This window comes from Callorhinus ursinus, unplaced genomic scaffold (genome assembly GCF_003265705.2).
Source record: "Callorhinus ursinus isolate GAN/ISIS: 27379988/994484 unplaced genomic scaffold, GSC_fseal_2.0 scaffold27, whole genome shotgun sequence".
Lineage (NCBI taxonomy): Eukaryota > Metazoa > Chordata > Mammalia > Carnivora > Otariidae > Callorhinus > Callorhinus ursinus.
In genome coordinates this window covers 176111-191069 of record NW_027397089.1, presented here as the reverse complement: position 1 = coordinate 191069, position 14959 = coordinate 176111, and the positions used below count along the sequence as shown (strand labels likewise).

The window sequence follows — 14959 nt, the reverse complement described above, 5'->3', positions numbered from 1 at the left end:
TTTTTTTTTTTTTTTTTTTGGATCCTGAGCTTTTACAGGGACACATTTATATTCAAGTCCTAGACCTGACACATATTAGCTTTGTGACTTGAGCTCTTCTTGTTTCTGCATCTGTAAAATTTGGTGAACCTATTACATAGGCTCTTGGGGTGTAATAAATGAGATTTGGCACATAAAACACTTAAAGAGTAAATTCTCAATTAGTATCTTCTATGGTGAGATTCAGCATTGCATTTTTCTGGTTAAGTATGTAGGCAGTGGGATTGAGCATCCCCAATTTGGTCTCATCTCAGCAATGTACAATCTGTGTGACTTTAGGAATACTGAACCCTTTTCACCCTCAGTGAACTCATTTTATAACGGGAATGATACTGGTATGGATTTAAGATTCTTGTGAAAAGAAAATGCATGTAAAGTAGTTAGTACAGAATAGACACTCAGTAAGCATTAAAATGGTAGCTCTTATCCTTAATAATAACTAAAAACTAATTAGTAATACAAGGCAAAAATCAAGGAAAATAATCTTTATTTAGACTACCTAGTTTATATTTTATTAGTTTGTTGCTGCCTTTAACTAAGGTAAGTATTAAGAACTCATTTTAAATAGCAAATATTAATTGTCCTTTTGATTTTAGTTCATTGGAAATCCTGGGATTCAGAAATGTGGGTTGAAAGTAATTTCTTCTATAGCACATTCTCCTGATGCGTTAGAAGTATTATCCTTGGAAGGTGCTATTGATTCAGTGCTTCACACACTGCAGATGTATCCGGATGACCAAGGTTGGTACAATTTGAACTTAGGATTTAGGATGATTTCTATAGGCCTTTAGCTGTTGGTGGATGTCTTTAATTTTTTTCTTCAGTTTTCAGATTTAAAACAATTTTATTATTTTTTTCCTGTATTTTTTTAGAAATTCAATGTCTGGGGTTAAGTCTTATAGGATGCTTGATTACAAAGAAGAACTTATGCATAAGAACTGGGCATCTGCTGGCAAAAATTCTGGTTTCCAGTTTACAACGATTTAAGGATATGGCCGAAGTACAGATTAACGTATGTGCATTGTCTTGAAGGGAGTTTGGGATCTTATGAAGATTTCTCTTTCAGAGCAGTTGGTACAATTCCCACCTTGCATTAATGGGGATATTCTAGTTAATTGAAAACCATTTATCATTTTGTAGTATTTTAATTATAGAAGGTGAAGAGAATTGGATTGAATCGCTAAAGATCCTGTGTTTCGTTATTAAATCTCTAAAATCAGCATGTTTATTTGCCATTTGTCTTTTTCATGAAAGAGCAGAGAATATGCTAAAGAAATTCCAGCCAGCTGAGCTTTATTTGCTTGATTTTAGATAAATAGAAGTTATAATTATTCCGAAGTTTGTCTTTCTCAGTGTTTTATTGTGGGCTACTTACCTCTAGTAATTTTTCTCCTTGATTTTTTTTCTTGAAGTGAAATGTTTTAAACATTTTTCATCAAGCAAAATTTCACATGTGATATATAATAACTGTTCCTTATAAGGAATGAAAGATTGGCTTAGAGGAGATTAAGAAATAAATTTGCTCAGATCTTTTTTTCCTATCATGTATTTATTTATTTTTATTGAAGTATAATTAACATGTAAAATCCTATTAATTCCAGGTATACAACATGGTGATTTGTTATTTTTATATATTATAAAATGATCTCCATCTTAAATCTAGTTACCATCTGTTATCATACAAAGTTATTACAAAATTATTGACTTTATTCCCTATGCTCTACATAATATCCCCATGACTTATTTATTTTATAATTGGAAGTTTGTCCCCCTTAATCCCCTTCACCTATTTTGCCTCCCCCTCAACCACTTCCCACTCTGATAACCAACAGTTTGTTCCTTGTATCTTTGAGTCTGTTTCTGTTTTGCATTTTTTTTTGTTCATTTGTTTTGTTTTTCAGATTCCAAATATAAGTGAAATCATATGGTATTTGTCTTTCTCTGTTTGATTTGTTCCACTTAGCATAATATCCTCTAGGTTTTGTGCCATTTGTGTTGTTGCAAATGGCAAGATTTCATTCCTTTAATGGTTGAGTAATACCCAGTTTTGTGTGTGTGTGTTTGTGTGTGTGTGTATCACATCTTCTTTATCCATTCATCTATCAATGGACACTAATGAGGTTTCCATATCTTGGCTATTGAAAATAATGCAGCAATGAATATCTTTTTGATACAATCATAAATGGGATTGATTTCTTAATTACTCTTCCTGATAGCTCATGATTAGTTGTACAGACATAAAACCAATTTTGTACATTAATTCTGTATCCTGCAACTTTACTGAATTCATTTAATAGTTCAAATAGTTTTTTGGTGGTGTCTTTAGGGTTTTCTACTTATAATATCAATCATCTGCAAATAGTGACAGTTTAACTTCTTCCTTTTCAACTTGGATGCCTTTTATTTCTTTTTCTTGCCTAATTGCTGTGACTGGGTCTTTTAAAAGTGGTGAAAGTGGGCATCCTTTCCTGTTCCTGATCTTAGAGGAAGAGCTTTCAGCTTTTCACCATTGACTATGATGTTAGCTGTGGGTTTGTCATATATGGCTTTTATTATATTGAGGTAGATTCCTTTAGATATAGGTTTAGATATAGGTTCTTATATCTACTTTGCTGACAGTTTTTTTTTTTCTAATGTTAGCAAAACAAGTAGTCTCTTTAAGAGTTTTCTGCTTTGGTTGTGTTTTTTTTTTTTTTTTTTTAGTAATGGAGTTTGAACTTTCATAAATCACACACAACGAGTATTTTCATAAATGGCAGTTGACCAGGAGTAAAAATGTCTAGGCTCTATCCTCTGTACAGACGTTATTAGTAAATGGGATAATGTATGTAAAGATTTTCATTATAAAGTGCTGAACACACACATACTTATATTAAAAACAACAGTGTGTTTTATAAATCTGCATTTTATAATGTGCCTTAGCCTAGGACGATTAAAGCCAAGCCAGAATTGACTAAAAATAATCCTAGAGAAAGGAAATAAATTTGCACAGGTATAGAGCTCTTAGTTTACTCAGTATTAATTCATACAGGTATAAATTTTAGGATCTCTATAGTAGAGGTTGTGAACTGTTGACCAGTGGGCTGAATTTGGCCTGCCAACATATTTTATTTGGCCAGTTCAGTGTTTCTAAGTTTTTATTTTGGATTATGTGCCTTCTACACATTTGCATTACTTGCTTTGCTGGTGTATTCACTTGAATTTGCAGGGACCTCTAGTCTAGTGGTAGGTGGACCACATGTTCTCAGACCTGCATAAACTAAGACTACTTTTCTTACCAACTGTTAGTATATATTTGTAGAAATTCAGCATCTTAAAAGCTCAAAATAGTAATTGTATTATTTAGACAATGTCATTAATATATTCAAAATAAAAATTTTAAAGTTCAATTGATCTTTTCGAGCTCACCGAAGCTAAATAATAGTAAACTCAAAAGTTCGTTATTTCCTTAGAATATCTCAGGAGTGGAGAGCCCAGACAACTCTTAGGAATATGCTTGAGGTGGTTCTAAAAAGTAATGGTGTGACTGATTAGTTGTTTATAAATAATTTGCTATAAGGATGTAAACCTCAGAGTGCCTTTAGAGCTTTTCTCAAATATACTCAACATGAATGAAATCTAGGAGCTCACTTTTGTCTCCTTGGTGTTGAAATTTCAGAAGAAAGCCACACACACACACACACACACACACACACACACACACACACACACACACAGCACAGAAGAAAGGGGAAATACTGGGCTATCTAGAGAAACTAATCTGCAATCTTGTAATAAAAAATACACTTTACTAACTGGTTTGAGTGTGTAACCCTGCTGATTCAGCTACTCTAATATTAATTAATATCTGGCTTTCATCCTGTAAGTATGGCTTCAGACAGGAATCTTTAAAAGCCAACTTTTAATGCATTAGGTGTTTTTTCTGCTTTGCTAGACTATGGTTTGTTACCCGGCATTTTATTCTCTATGTGCCTGCTATATTTCTTAGTAATGAGAGAGCAAGGTGTGTTTATAGGATTATTTCAAGGTTTACAGCTTTTAAGTACAAACCCAATAAATACATCTACTTAGTTAAGTAGCATATACAAACTCTCTGTTTTATATTATTTATTTATTCTTTTGGCCTAGGCTTGCTTATGTTATTTTTGTCACACTTTCAGGGATTTCAGACAATCTTGACAATACTGGAATTGTCAGTGTCTTTTTCCAAGCTGCTGGTGCATCATTCCTTTGACTCTGTGATATTCCATCAGATGTCTTCTAGTATCATGGAACAAAAGGATCAACAGGTACAGTGTTTTTTACCTATATGCTAGCTGTTATGTATTTAGCTAACTCTAATCCTCATTTCCATTCTTTTTAGTTTCTAAACCTTTGTTGCAAGTGCTTTGCAAAATTAGCTATGGATGATGAGTTAAAAAGTGTGCTGCTAGAGAGAGCATGCGATCAGAATAACAGTATCATGGTTGAATGCTTGCTTCTGTTGGGAGCGGATGCCGATGGAACAAAGGAGGCAACGTCTTTAATTTGTCAGGTAAATATTCAAGGCCTGACTTTTGTATTTCCTCTGTTCTTTGACTCTACCATTGTACAGCTCTTCCTTACATCCTATTATTCTTTACTACAGAATTTACCAGGTAATTGCACAATTGCTTGTGATTTGTGGTAGGAGTTTAGGTTCACAGAATTTCAGAGGCAGTAGGGTCCTTGAAGTATATCTAGTTGAATCCTTCATTTTACTTGTTTACCTACCTTGTATGTTGATAAATAACTTTTCAAATGTGTCTCTTACTATGCATCTCTCTACAAATTGTTCTCCAGGCACACTCTACACAGCATATGGTTTTGTTTTGATCATCTTTCAACCATTTTCTCTCTGTTTTCAGAAAATTCTCTCCTCAGGGCTACTGCGTGTGGCCGTGTAGGCAGTATACCGCACACCTTTGGGGATGCTGTTCACATTGCCACCCCTGCCATTGGCCACCCCAGTGATCGTGTAGCATGGTGGGCCTGCCTTCCTTCCCTCTCTTCCCTCATGCACTGAGCAAACACATCTATCTAATTGTTCTCCTTTTCCTTCAAAATCTAACCCAAATTCTCCTTCCCCAATAAAGCTCTCCCTGCACCCGTGACCTCCATACAACATATTTACTTCTGTAAGTCCATGACAATTTATGTACACCTTTTTATATTTTGTGAGTTATATGAAAGTAGAAATGTACAATGTTCATCTGTGTATCATCTAGAATAGCTAACTCATGGCTTTACATACAGTATGCATTTAGTCAGTATTTATTGAAGTGCATTATGTGTTTTTTCAAGTTTGCCGTTGTATAAATTTTAGAGTTTATAATAGCATTCAGGTAGCACCATGTGTATTTTCTAGAAATATAGTAATATTTCTAACAAAGGAATTATGTAGTGATTTAATAGACATTATTAAATAACCAACAGGATACTATATTTTCCAATCATTTACTTTAAAGTCTTACTTTATTTAATTTTCCACTTGCCTATGGATTCAATTCGTCAACTGTAAACTAAGTTAGTACTCATTAGCACTCTATATAAAAAGAAACTGAACCTGTAAGTTATTTTCATGCATAATTAATTTGTACATTAAGACCAAATAAATAACCATATTACTTAAATTTAGTCAAATTTCATTTGCGAATTCCACCTAAAAAATAGTTGCTTCTCTATTATTAAAGATAATTAAATTATTTTCCTCAATAATGTAATACACTTTTATTGTGTCTCTTTCGTGTGATCTGCAGATCATTGCTTAATGTTACTGGGATATGGCAAAGAACTGAAAAGAAACTTCGCCTTCACATTTTTTGTTAGGGAAATAACACCTAAAAGCACTTGAGTGCAATAATTTTACATTCCCACCGGAAATGCTTCTGACTCTTCTCTCAATTTATCCAAATCTTTCTCTACAAGCTTTTTATTTTATTCTTCTTCACACATTCTTTGGACTTGATGCACTTATTTATATCTTTTTAAACAAAATCAGATCTCTACATCTATGGGTACATTAAATTTAAATAATTTATCTAAGTTGCCAGAGAGTATTTGCATCCAAAAAATGATAAATATTGATTAAATTTTGTGGATAGATTGAACATACATTATTTTATACTAGTGCAAAATAAGGTAGTCAATACTATTTGTATACCAATGCTGTATAATTAAGATCTATTCAGAGCAAAGATAGATAATCTTGTTAGGCTTTCTGAAGAGAATTTAATGATGCAATATACATGATTCCAATAGAAGAATATAGAAGGTTGATCCTGGGCATGAAAATGCATAAAGAGAGATCCAAAGATGAAAATCATCAAATCATGGTGGGAAGAGCCACTATGATAAAGTCTGAATAAAAGTAATAATAAACACTGTTGTGGTGTTCATTACCCCGTGGGCACTGCTCTGAGTCCTTTATACAATTTAACTCTTACAACAACCTTAGGAATGGGTTCTAGTATTATTTCCATTTTACAGGTAAGGAATTGAGGCACAAAAAGGTTAAGTAACTTGCCTAAGGACACTCTCCTGGTAGGTAATGGAAAATCTGCCTCCCAAGTGCCTGCTTTACTCTCTTGTCTACACCACAGATGCATGCTAAGGATGGTGGCAGTGAGGGAAGGAGGGGGAGTTGTTCATTCTCAAAGGCTAGTGTGAAATATTTGGCTTTAATTGTAGGCTGCATTATTTATAAATTTGAAGATGAGAGAGAAGATTGCAAAGGATCGTAAATTATACTTTTGATAATCTTTGATTATATTCTGAATGATCTCCATTATTATTTAAATGTGAAACTGTAGTTCTGAGCAGTATTTTTTCTTCTCATGGAGTTGAAATTACATTCATGTTTTTTTGTGTCTGATATACTTTTTTTTAAAAGATTATTTATTTATTTATTTGACAGAGACAGCAAAAGCAGGAACACAAGCAGGGGGAGTGGGAGAGGGAGAAGCAGTCTTCCCTCGATCAGGGAGCCCGATGTGGGGCTCGATCCCAGGACCCCGGGATCGTGACCTGAGCGGAAGGCAGACGCTTAATGACTGAGCCACCCAGGCGCCCCTGATATACTTTCTTATATATCTCTGTCTTCATGGCATTGTATATCTAAAGTCAGCTTGGATCTTTTGGGCCCTCAAGAAGAATACACTATAAAAATGCTTGAGCAACTTCTAGGTGGACAGCACAGTGCTAGATAAGTAGTCAAGAATATACAAGGGGTTTCCTATTTCAGGATGGTTTATTTCTAGGTGTGTATTGGGAGAGGAGAGAGGATAAAACATAAATCCTCTTAATATAAGGTAGGCAGTAAGATGTAAATTTTGCTGGGCTACAGAGAAGGCATTTGTGATTGAGTTTTCTGGCCCCTCTGCCCCTCCCTCCTCCCTCAATCCCTCTTTTTTTCATCCCATCCCTCGTTTTAAATTTCTTGTGGACTCTTAAAGAGGATTTTAGTAATTTATTAGTTAAATCAAATATATTTCCCAGGTATATTTTTTAAAGATTTTATTTATTTATTTGACAGAGAGAGAGAGAGAGAGCATGAGCAGGGGGAGCAGCAGGCAGAGGGAGAAGCAGGCTCCCCGCCGAGCAGGGAGCCTGATGTGGGGCTCGATCCCAGGACCCTGGGATCATGACCTGAGCGGAAGGCAGATGCCTAACTGACTGAGCCACCCAGGTGCCCCTATATATTTCCTAGGTATTATACTAGGCTACAGAGGTACAAATTGAATTATAATAGCATCCAAGCCTTTCATTCTAGTTTTAAAACCGATAGGCATGTTTGGTTTAGTGTGCTAAGTGCTATGTTAAACAAAAGCGATGGGGGCCTGAAGGAGGAAGAATGTGTGTTGGGAGCTTGGTAGCAAGGACTTACTGTGCAAGAGATTATAAAGCTCTTCCTTCAAGAATGAACATCTTTTTGCTAGATGAAGAGCAGAGTTAGTCATTTAGGGCACTAGAAATAGTATAAATGAAAATAATGAGATTTAAAAAATTGCATGTTGTGTTTGGGAAATGTCTTGGAGCAGAGGGGTTTAGAAGATTTTTAAACAGAACAGTGACTTGATCACATCTAAAGTAGAAGGGTACTGTGGTGGCTCTGAGGAGAATGGGTTGAAGGTGGGTACCCTGGAGACTGGTGGGCGTTAGGTTGGTCATTGAAACACAGAATGCTCCCCTCAACTCCTTTGAACATACTTAAATTCTAGAGAATTCAGGAATTTCCCCCAGTGTCCTTCCCCTGATCTGGTACCTTGGATCTTAGGGGCTTCTTTTCTTTTTTTTCTTTTCCTTTCTTTTCCTTTCCTTTCCTTTCCTTTCCTTTTTCTTTCTTTTCTTTTCCTTTATTTTTTCTTTTCTTTTCTTTTTTTAATCCTTAATTTTGGCTAGGGAAAGGAGCACAGGCTTTGGAGTGAGCAGATTTGACTTCAAATCCAAGTCTCTTGTTGACTACCTCTAAGGGTTTGGACAAATCATTTATCTTTTCTAAATATTCATCTATAAAATGGGGATAATAGTTTTTATGGCTAGGATTTTTAATAAGAATTAGAGATCAAGTGTATACAGACTTTAGTACAGTACCTGACATGTAATATTTCTGTTACCTATTACTTTGATCTTCTAGTTGATAGAGCATCATATTCCTTCACCTTTCAGAAGCTTTTCCTGCACAGGCCAGTAGGCTACAGGTTGCTGTCTTCTCTCTGCTTACTACAGTCACTGTAGGTTTTATAGCACCAAGCATGCTGACCTACCTGGAGCATGTGCTCTGAAAATGGTATTCAGGGGAAGGTAGAAAACTTAGAGACAAGAAATTTCTTTGTGGCAATTCAGATTCTTGTCCTGGAAACCAGAGATCAGAGATGACTGTCCTTTGCCTATGGCATTAACAAGTTTTGTCATGTTCATATTCTCATTTAATTATTCTCTATCACGAGGGAAGGCAGGGCAGTAGCCTTTACTGTGTATGGTGCTAGTTTTTCCAGCTTCAAGGAGTAAACAGAAGCCCAGAAGGTATAAGCAATATGTATAATTGGTAGAGCCTTGTGTCTTCTGACTTCATGTGTTATGAACTTTTTCTCCTTGTCATCTTCCCTTTCTCATGGTCAGTGACTCTCACGTGGCAGATTATTGGGCTAATGCTACGCTGATATTGGTGACACGAATCTTTTATTTTCCTAATCTATTTCAAGGATGAGTTTTGCCTTATTTTGTTTCTATCTAAATTTAAGGGTGTAGAGAAAAATCACACTGGGGCGCCTGGGTGGCTCAGTCGTTAAGCGTCTGCCTTCGGCTAAGGTCATGATCCCAGGGTCCTGGGATCGAGCCCCGCATTGGGCTCCCTGCTCCGCGGGAAGTCTGCTTCTCCCTCTCCCACTCCCCCTGCTTGTGTTCCCTCTCTCTCTGTGTCTCTCTCTCTTTAAAATCTTAAAAAAAAAAAATCACACCAAATTCAATTTACCAGTCTACCAAAAGGAAGAAATGGGCTTTTAATATGTTCACCTTCCTTTTTTGTTTACTAGGTATGTGAGAAAGCCAGTAGTCCCAAATTGGTGGAACTGTTACTGAATGGTGGTTCCCGTGAACAAGATGTCCGGAAAGCATTGACGATAAGCATTGGAAAAGGTGACAGCCAGATCATCAGCTTACTCTTAAGGAGGCTTGCCCTGGATGTGGCCAATAATAGCATTTGCCTTGGAGGATTCTGTATAGGAAAAATTGAACCTTCATGGCTTGGTCCTTTATTTCCGGATAAGACATCTAATTTAAGAAAAGAAACAAGTAAGTATTAGCAGGAAGATTTTGTCCAAGTCTTGTTTTTATTAATATTTTTTTGTCACTAATCTTTTCATTAGGTTTATTTCAGTTTGGTACAACTAAAGCCAAAAATATTGTGAAAGTTTGGATATTGGGTTTTTTTGGTCATGAAATGCTTGAGAGTGATATTATATTTAATTCTTAATGACCTAGCAAATACGCATTTTATAAAGATAGAGCCAAACAGTGGAATTTTTCTGAGCAGTTGCTTTTTAAAAAAATATATTTTATTTTATTATTATTTTTTTAAAGATTTTATTTATTTATTTGAGAGAGAAAGAGAGCATGAGTTGGGGGAGAAGCAAATGGAGAGGGAGAGGCAGACTCCCCACCGAGCAGGGAGCCTGATGTGGGCCTCGATCCCTGGACCCTGGGATCATGACCTGAAGTGAAGGCAGACACTTAAACGACTAAGCCACCCAGGTGTCCCAAATATATTTTATTTTTTATTATAAAAGTAATCCATGATCATTTTAAGAATAGGAAAACACAAAAACTGAGGAAGAAAATAATAGTAACTATTTTATCCCTCATAGGTAACCAATGTAGATTTTCTTACTAGACTTTTTATATGCTTACATATATATATGCATTAAAATGTATATGCAGAAACATACACATATATACTTTGCATTTTCATTTAACATGTTTAGTTTTAAGTCTCTTAATATTTGAATTAAGGATGTATTTTCTTTATATTTTCAACTTGAGCTCCCTGCTTTCCCTCTGATGACTTACTCCTATGCCCACTTCCTTCCCCACAGTGATCATATTCCACGACTCTTCACCTTAAGAACTCTCTAGTTAATAACATGTTTGCTTTACTGTCATTTTTCTGACACATTGACCTGGGAAACCCTATTCCTGTTCACTCCAACAGTGTGCTTCTTTCTTTCCCTTCACTCTAGGGTAGCTGAATGCTGCTGGAGTATTCATCTGTGCAAATTCCAGGTCTCCAACATTTTGGTGGGCCCTAAAAGATTCAGTCAGGCCGAATTTCCCTAAGTTTCTTAAAGGCGTCATATACTCTTATTTCCAGACTATTCCCAGTGTTACTCTAGCTACCTGATTCACTTACCTTCTCTCTCACTTGTCTGTCTCTTCATTCTTTTTGCTTCAGCTCCATCTCACTTTTTATAAGAAAACATTCCTGCTCATGCGAAGTTTGGGTGGAAGATCCTCCTACATGCTCTGTAGATACTTGTTTTTTACCTGTACCAGCACTTATCACATTATATAATTGTATTTTTTCTTCTCATTATCTACCTTTTGATACATTACATGTATCGCAAAGTCAATGTCAATTTTTTTCCATTGTTGTAACTTTAACATCTACGCTAGTACTTTGAACATATTAGGTGCTCATTAAATATTTATAATATTGGCAAAAATAAAAATTTGGTAATAAATTATGTTGATAAGCATATGTGGAAATAGGCATTTCACACATTATTCATATGAATTTAAATTATCCTCTTTTGAGGTCAATCTGGTAATATCCATTAATATTTTAAATGCACATCCATACTTTTTTGCCCAGCTATATACTGATAGAAATCCATGATAAAGGCATTCTTAATGTACACAAGAAGTCATGTACAAGGATGCACATTAATATATTGTTTATAATAGCAAGAAATTATGGGGGGAAATCCCAAGTATTCTTCAAAAGAAACTATTTGAATCAATCATGGTACATTCATTCAATAGACTGCTTTGAAATCACTGGGGGAAAAACATCTAGCAAATCCAAATGTTCAGATGTAGAGTGCATTATTAAGTAAAAAAAATGAATAAAAAAGCAAAGAATGACATTTTTAGTATACTGATGTTTGCAAAAACAGTCGAGATATGGTAGTCATAAATGTTTGAATATGAAAAGACTATGTCAGAAGAAAAACTCCAGAAATTCGTCCTCTGGTTGCCTCTGGGGACCTTGGAAACTAATGAAATATGATTAGATCCCATGTTCCATCACTTCAAGCAGTCTCCTGCCAACAACCTGCTTACTTTAATCTCTGAGTTCTGATGGAGACAGATTGTAGGCCCCCTGCAAAGGGATGAAGGGAGATTTACCATCCACTGTATTCCCTTTGTTCTGCATGATTTTTTTTTACCTTTGATAAGTCTCACCTAATTAAAAAAATACAATAATGTCATTTGATTCATTGGAGAGCATGGCCATAATTATATTGGCAGCTCATCTGAGTAAACATTTTGGATTCATAGCTTTAAAACATTTTGGATTCATAGCTTTAAAACATTTTTCAGATACTACTTGACTGACTCACATACACATGTATTTGAAGAAATTGCCAAGCTATATGTAGCATAATGAGGAATTTGCAAACTTATTTCTTCATAATAGAACATAATATAAAATATAATAAAATAGAAGGATATTAACTTTCAAATTCCACCAAATTTCCCAGTAGGATGAATCACTTAGCAAATAGTTTATAAACAATAATATAATTTATTGAGCATTTTCTATGTTCTAAGTATTGTGCTAAACATTTTATGTGAATCAGTTCCTTTATTTTTTAATTTATTTTATTTTTTTATTTTATATATTTTTTAAAGATTTTATTTATTTATTTGAGACAGAGGCAGGGATAGTGAGAGAGAGCAAGAGCAGGGAGGAGAGGGAGAAGCAGGCTCCCCGCTGAGCAAGGAGCCGATGTGGGGCTTGATCCCAGGACCCTGGGATCATGACCTGAGCCAAAGGCAGACATGCTTAACGGACTGAGCCACCCAGGCGCTCCTGCATCATTTCCTTTAATCTTTTTCATAACCCTACATTGTCATCTTCACTTCCCAAGTGAAGATACTGACCCTCAGGGAGTCTATGTAACTTGCAAGTGTTATTACTGTTATTTGAGCACAGGTCTGTCTGGTTTCAAAGCCCAGGCTCTTTCCTGTTAGTTTCATAAATATTCAGTTTTGTCACCTACACCAAAGCTTTGAGTAAATTTTTATGATTTCTAAAAAATTTAAATTCACTGCCTGCTTCTTATGCAATATCATGGTTATAAAGTGAGAAATAAGTATATGCGTGCTTGGGTGGCTCAGTCTGTTAAGCGTCCAACTCTTGATTTTAGCTCAGGTCATGATCTCAGGGTCATGGGCTCGAGCCCTGTGTCAGGCTCCACACACAGTGGGAAGTCTGCTTGAGATTTTTCTCCCTCTGCCCCTCCCTCCCCATGCTTGCTCTCTCTATCTCTCAAATAAATAAATAAATAAATAAATAAATTTTTTTTAAAAAGAAATAAGTGTAAAAAATTCTCTAGAAGTATGAGGATACATAAGGAACTTTGGTATGATCTATGTTTATGTTTCTTGATTTCTAAGTTGCTTGTGTATCTTTTTATTGTAGATATAGGATCCACCCTAGCAAGAACAGTGCTCAGATATCAGATGAAAAGTACTGTGGAAGAAGGGGCAGCCTCAGGCAGCAATGAGAATTTTCCTGAAGGAATACTTGATAAATTTGATGAATGGACCTTCATTCCAGACTCCTATGTGGACAGTGTGTTTGGTCAAAGTGATGACCTGGATAGTGAAGGTATTTATTATAAAGAAATATTTCCTTTATGTTTTAAAATATTTACACACTGGCATTGAACAATAGAAACTGAGACAAAATCCTGATTTAATTTATTTGGGAAAACTTGAGGAAGAATTTGTTCATTATTAGAAGTAGTTAATGCTCACTAATTCCAGTTAAGGTGATGACTGTCAAGAAAATGTATCTCTGCATTTCCTAAGTGTTATAATACTGACTATAATCAGTGAATGGTGACTAATGTAGTGAAAACACTCCGACTCCCGATTGGATTCCATGTTCCATCATTAACAAGATCCTTTTGTGGCTTGTGTAAACCCCTAACCCTTTTTAAAGACAGTGTTGCCAACCTCCCAGGATTATTTATAAGAATTAGAGAAAATGTATGTAAAGTGTCTGGGAGAGTGCTTCCCACATAGGAAATGCTTAATAAAAAACTATTTTTACCTTTAGAAGGATTAAAATAATATTAATATTTTAATAACACCCTTGAAATAACTTTAAAAACTGACATGACAATATATATAATGAAAGTAATAGAACTTACATATTTAATACAATGCAGTTTGGTAAAAATGGGGTGAGATGCTTTTTTAATAACATAGTATGATTGAAAACTTTGGGTAACAGATAAAGGTATTTGAGAGAGCAAACAGTAAGGGTTCTTCCTAAATCCCTAAATCTCTGGCCCAAATATTTTTTAAAACCAACTTTATTTAGATATAATTAATATAAAATAAAATGCACCCATTTTAAGTACGTGTTTTCATGGGTGTTGAAAAATTTAGACATCCATGTAATCATCACCACTATTAAATTATGCAACATTTCTATCATCTAAAAAATTTCCTTTATACCTTTTCACAAATCCCCTGATCCTTGGTCCCTGGCAAGCACTGATCTGCTTTCTGTCACTATAGATTAAATTAGTATTTTAAGTTTTATACAAATAAGATGATACAGTATGTTCTCTTCTATGTCTGGCTGTTTTCCATAGTAGTTGAACCCTGTTATACTCCCTCCGGCAATATAAACATTCTCGTTGTTATACATCCTTGTCACACTATAATGCTTGATATTGTCAGCCACTTTAATTTTAGCTCTTCTAGGGAAGTAGTCCTAGCTCATTTGGGCTTAATTTTCTTTCCCTGATGACTATAGATATTGAGAATATTTTCATGTTTTTATTGGCCATTCATATATTTTCTTTGTGAAGTGTCCAAATCTTTTGTTGATTTTTAATTGGGTTGTTGTTTTATTATTGTATTATAAGAGTTCTTTATATCCTCAGAGTGTTTTGTATATTTTAGGTAGAAGTCCTCTGACAGATACAGGAATTGCAAATATTTTCTCCCCATCATAGTTTGTCTTTTCATTTTATTAATGTTGATTTTTAAAGAGCAGAAGTTTTAAGTTTAGATAAAGTGCAGTTTTTAAGTTTTTTCCTTTTTAAGTTTTTCCTTTATGGTTTGCATTTTTTCTATTCCATTTAAGAAATATTTTCCTATC

The 14959-nt window shown here is 34.9% G+C and overlaps 1 protein-coding gene across 6 annotated transcripts in view; it reads left to right on the top strand.

The window, feature by feature from the left end:
* LRRK2 (leucine rich repeat kinase 2) overlaps nt 1-14959 on the top strand; it is a 141248-nt gene that overhangs the window by 41687 nt on the left and 84602 nt on the right. For all 6 annotated transcript variants that reach the window (XM_025879596.2, XM_073877694.1, XM_025879595.2 and 3 more), the window contains 6 exons: nt 636-780; nt 912-1051; nt 4200-4328; nt 4403-4573; nt 9591-9849; nt 13262-13450. In XM_025879596.2, the coding sequence (XP_025735381.2) occupies nt 636-780; nt 912-1051; nt 4200-4328; nt 4403-4573; nt 9591-9849; nt 13262-13450 (1033 nt within the window). The remainder of the gene's footprint in view (nt 1-635; nt 781-911; nt 1052-4199; nt 4329-4402; nt 4574-9590; nt 9850-13261; nt 13451-14959) is intronic.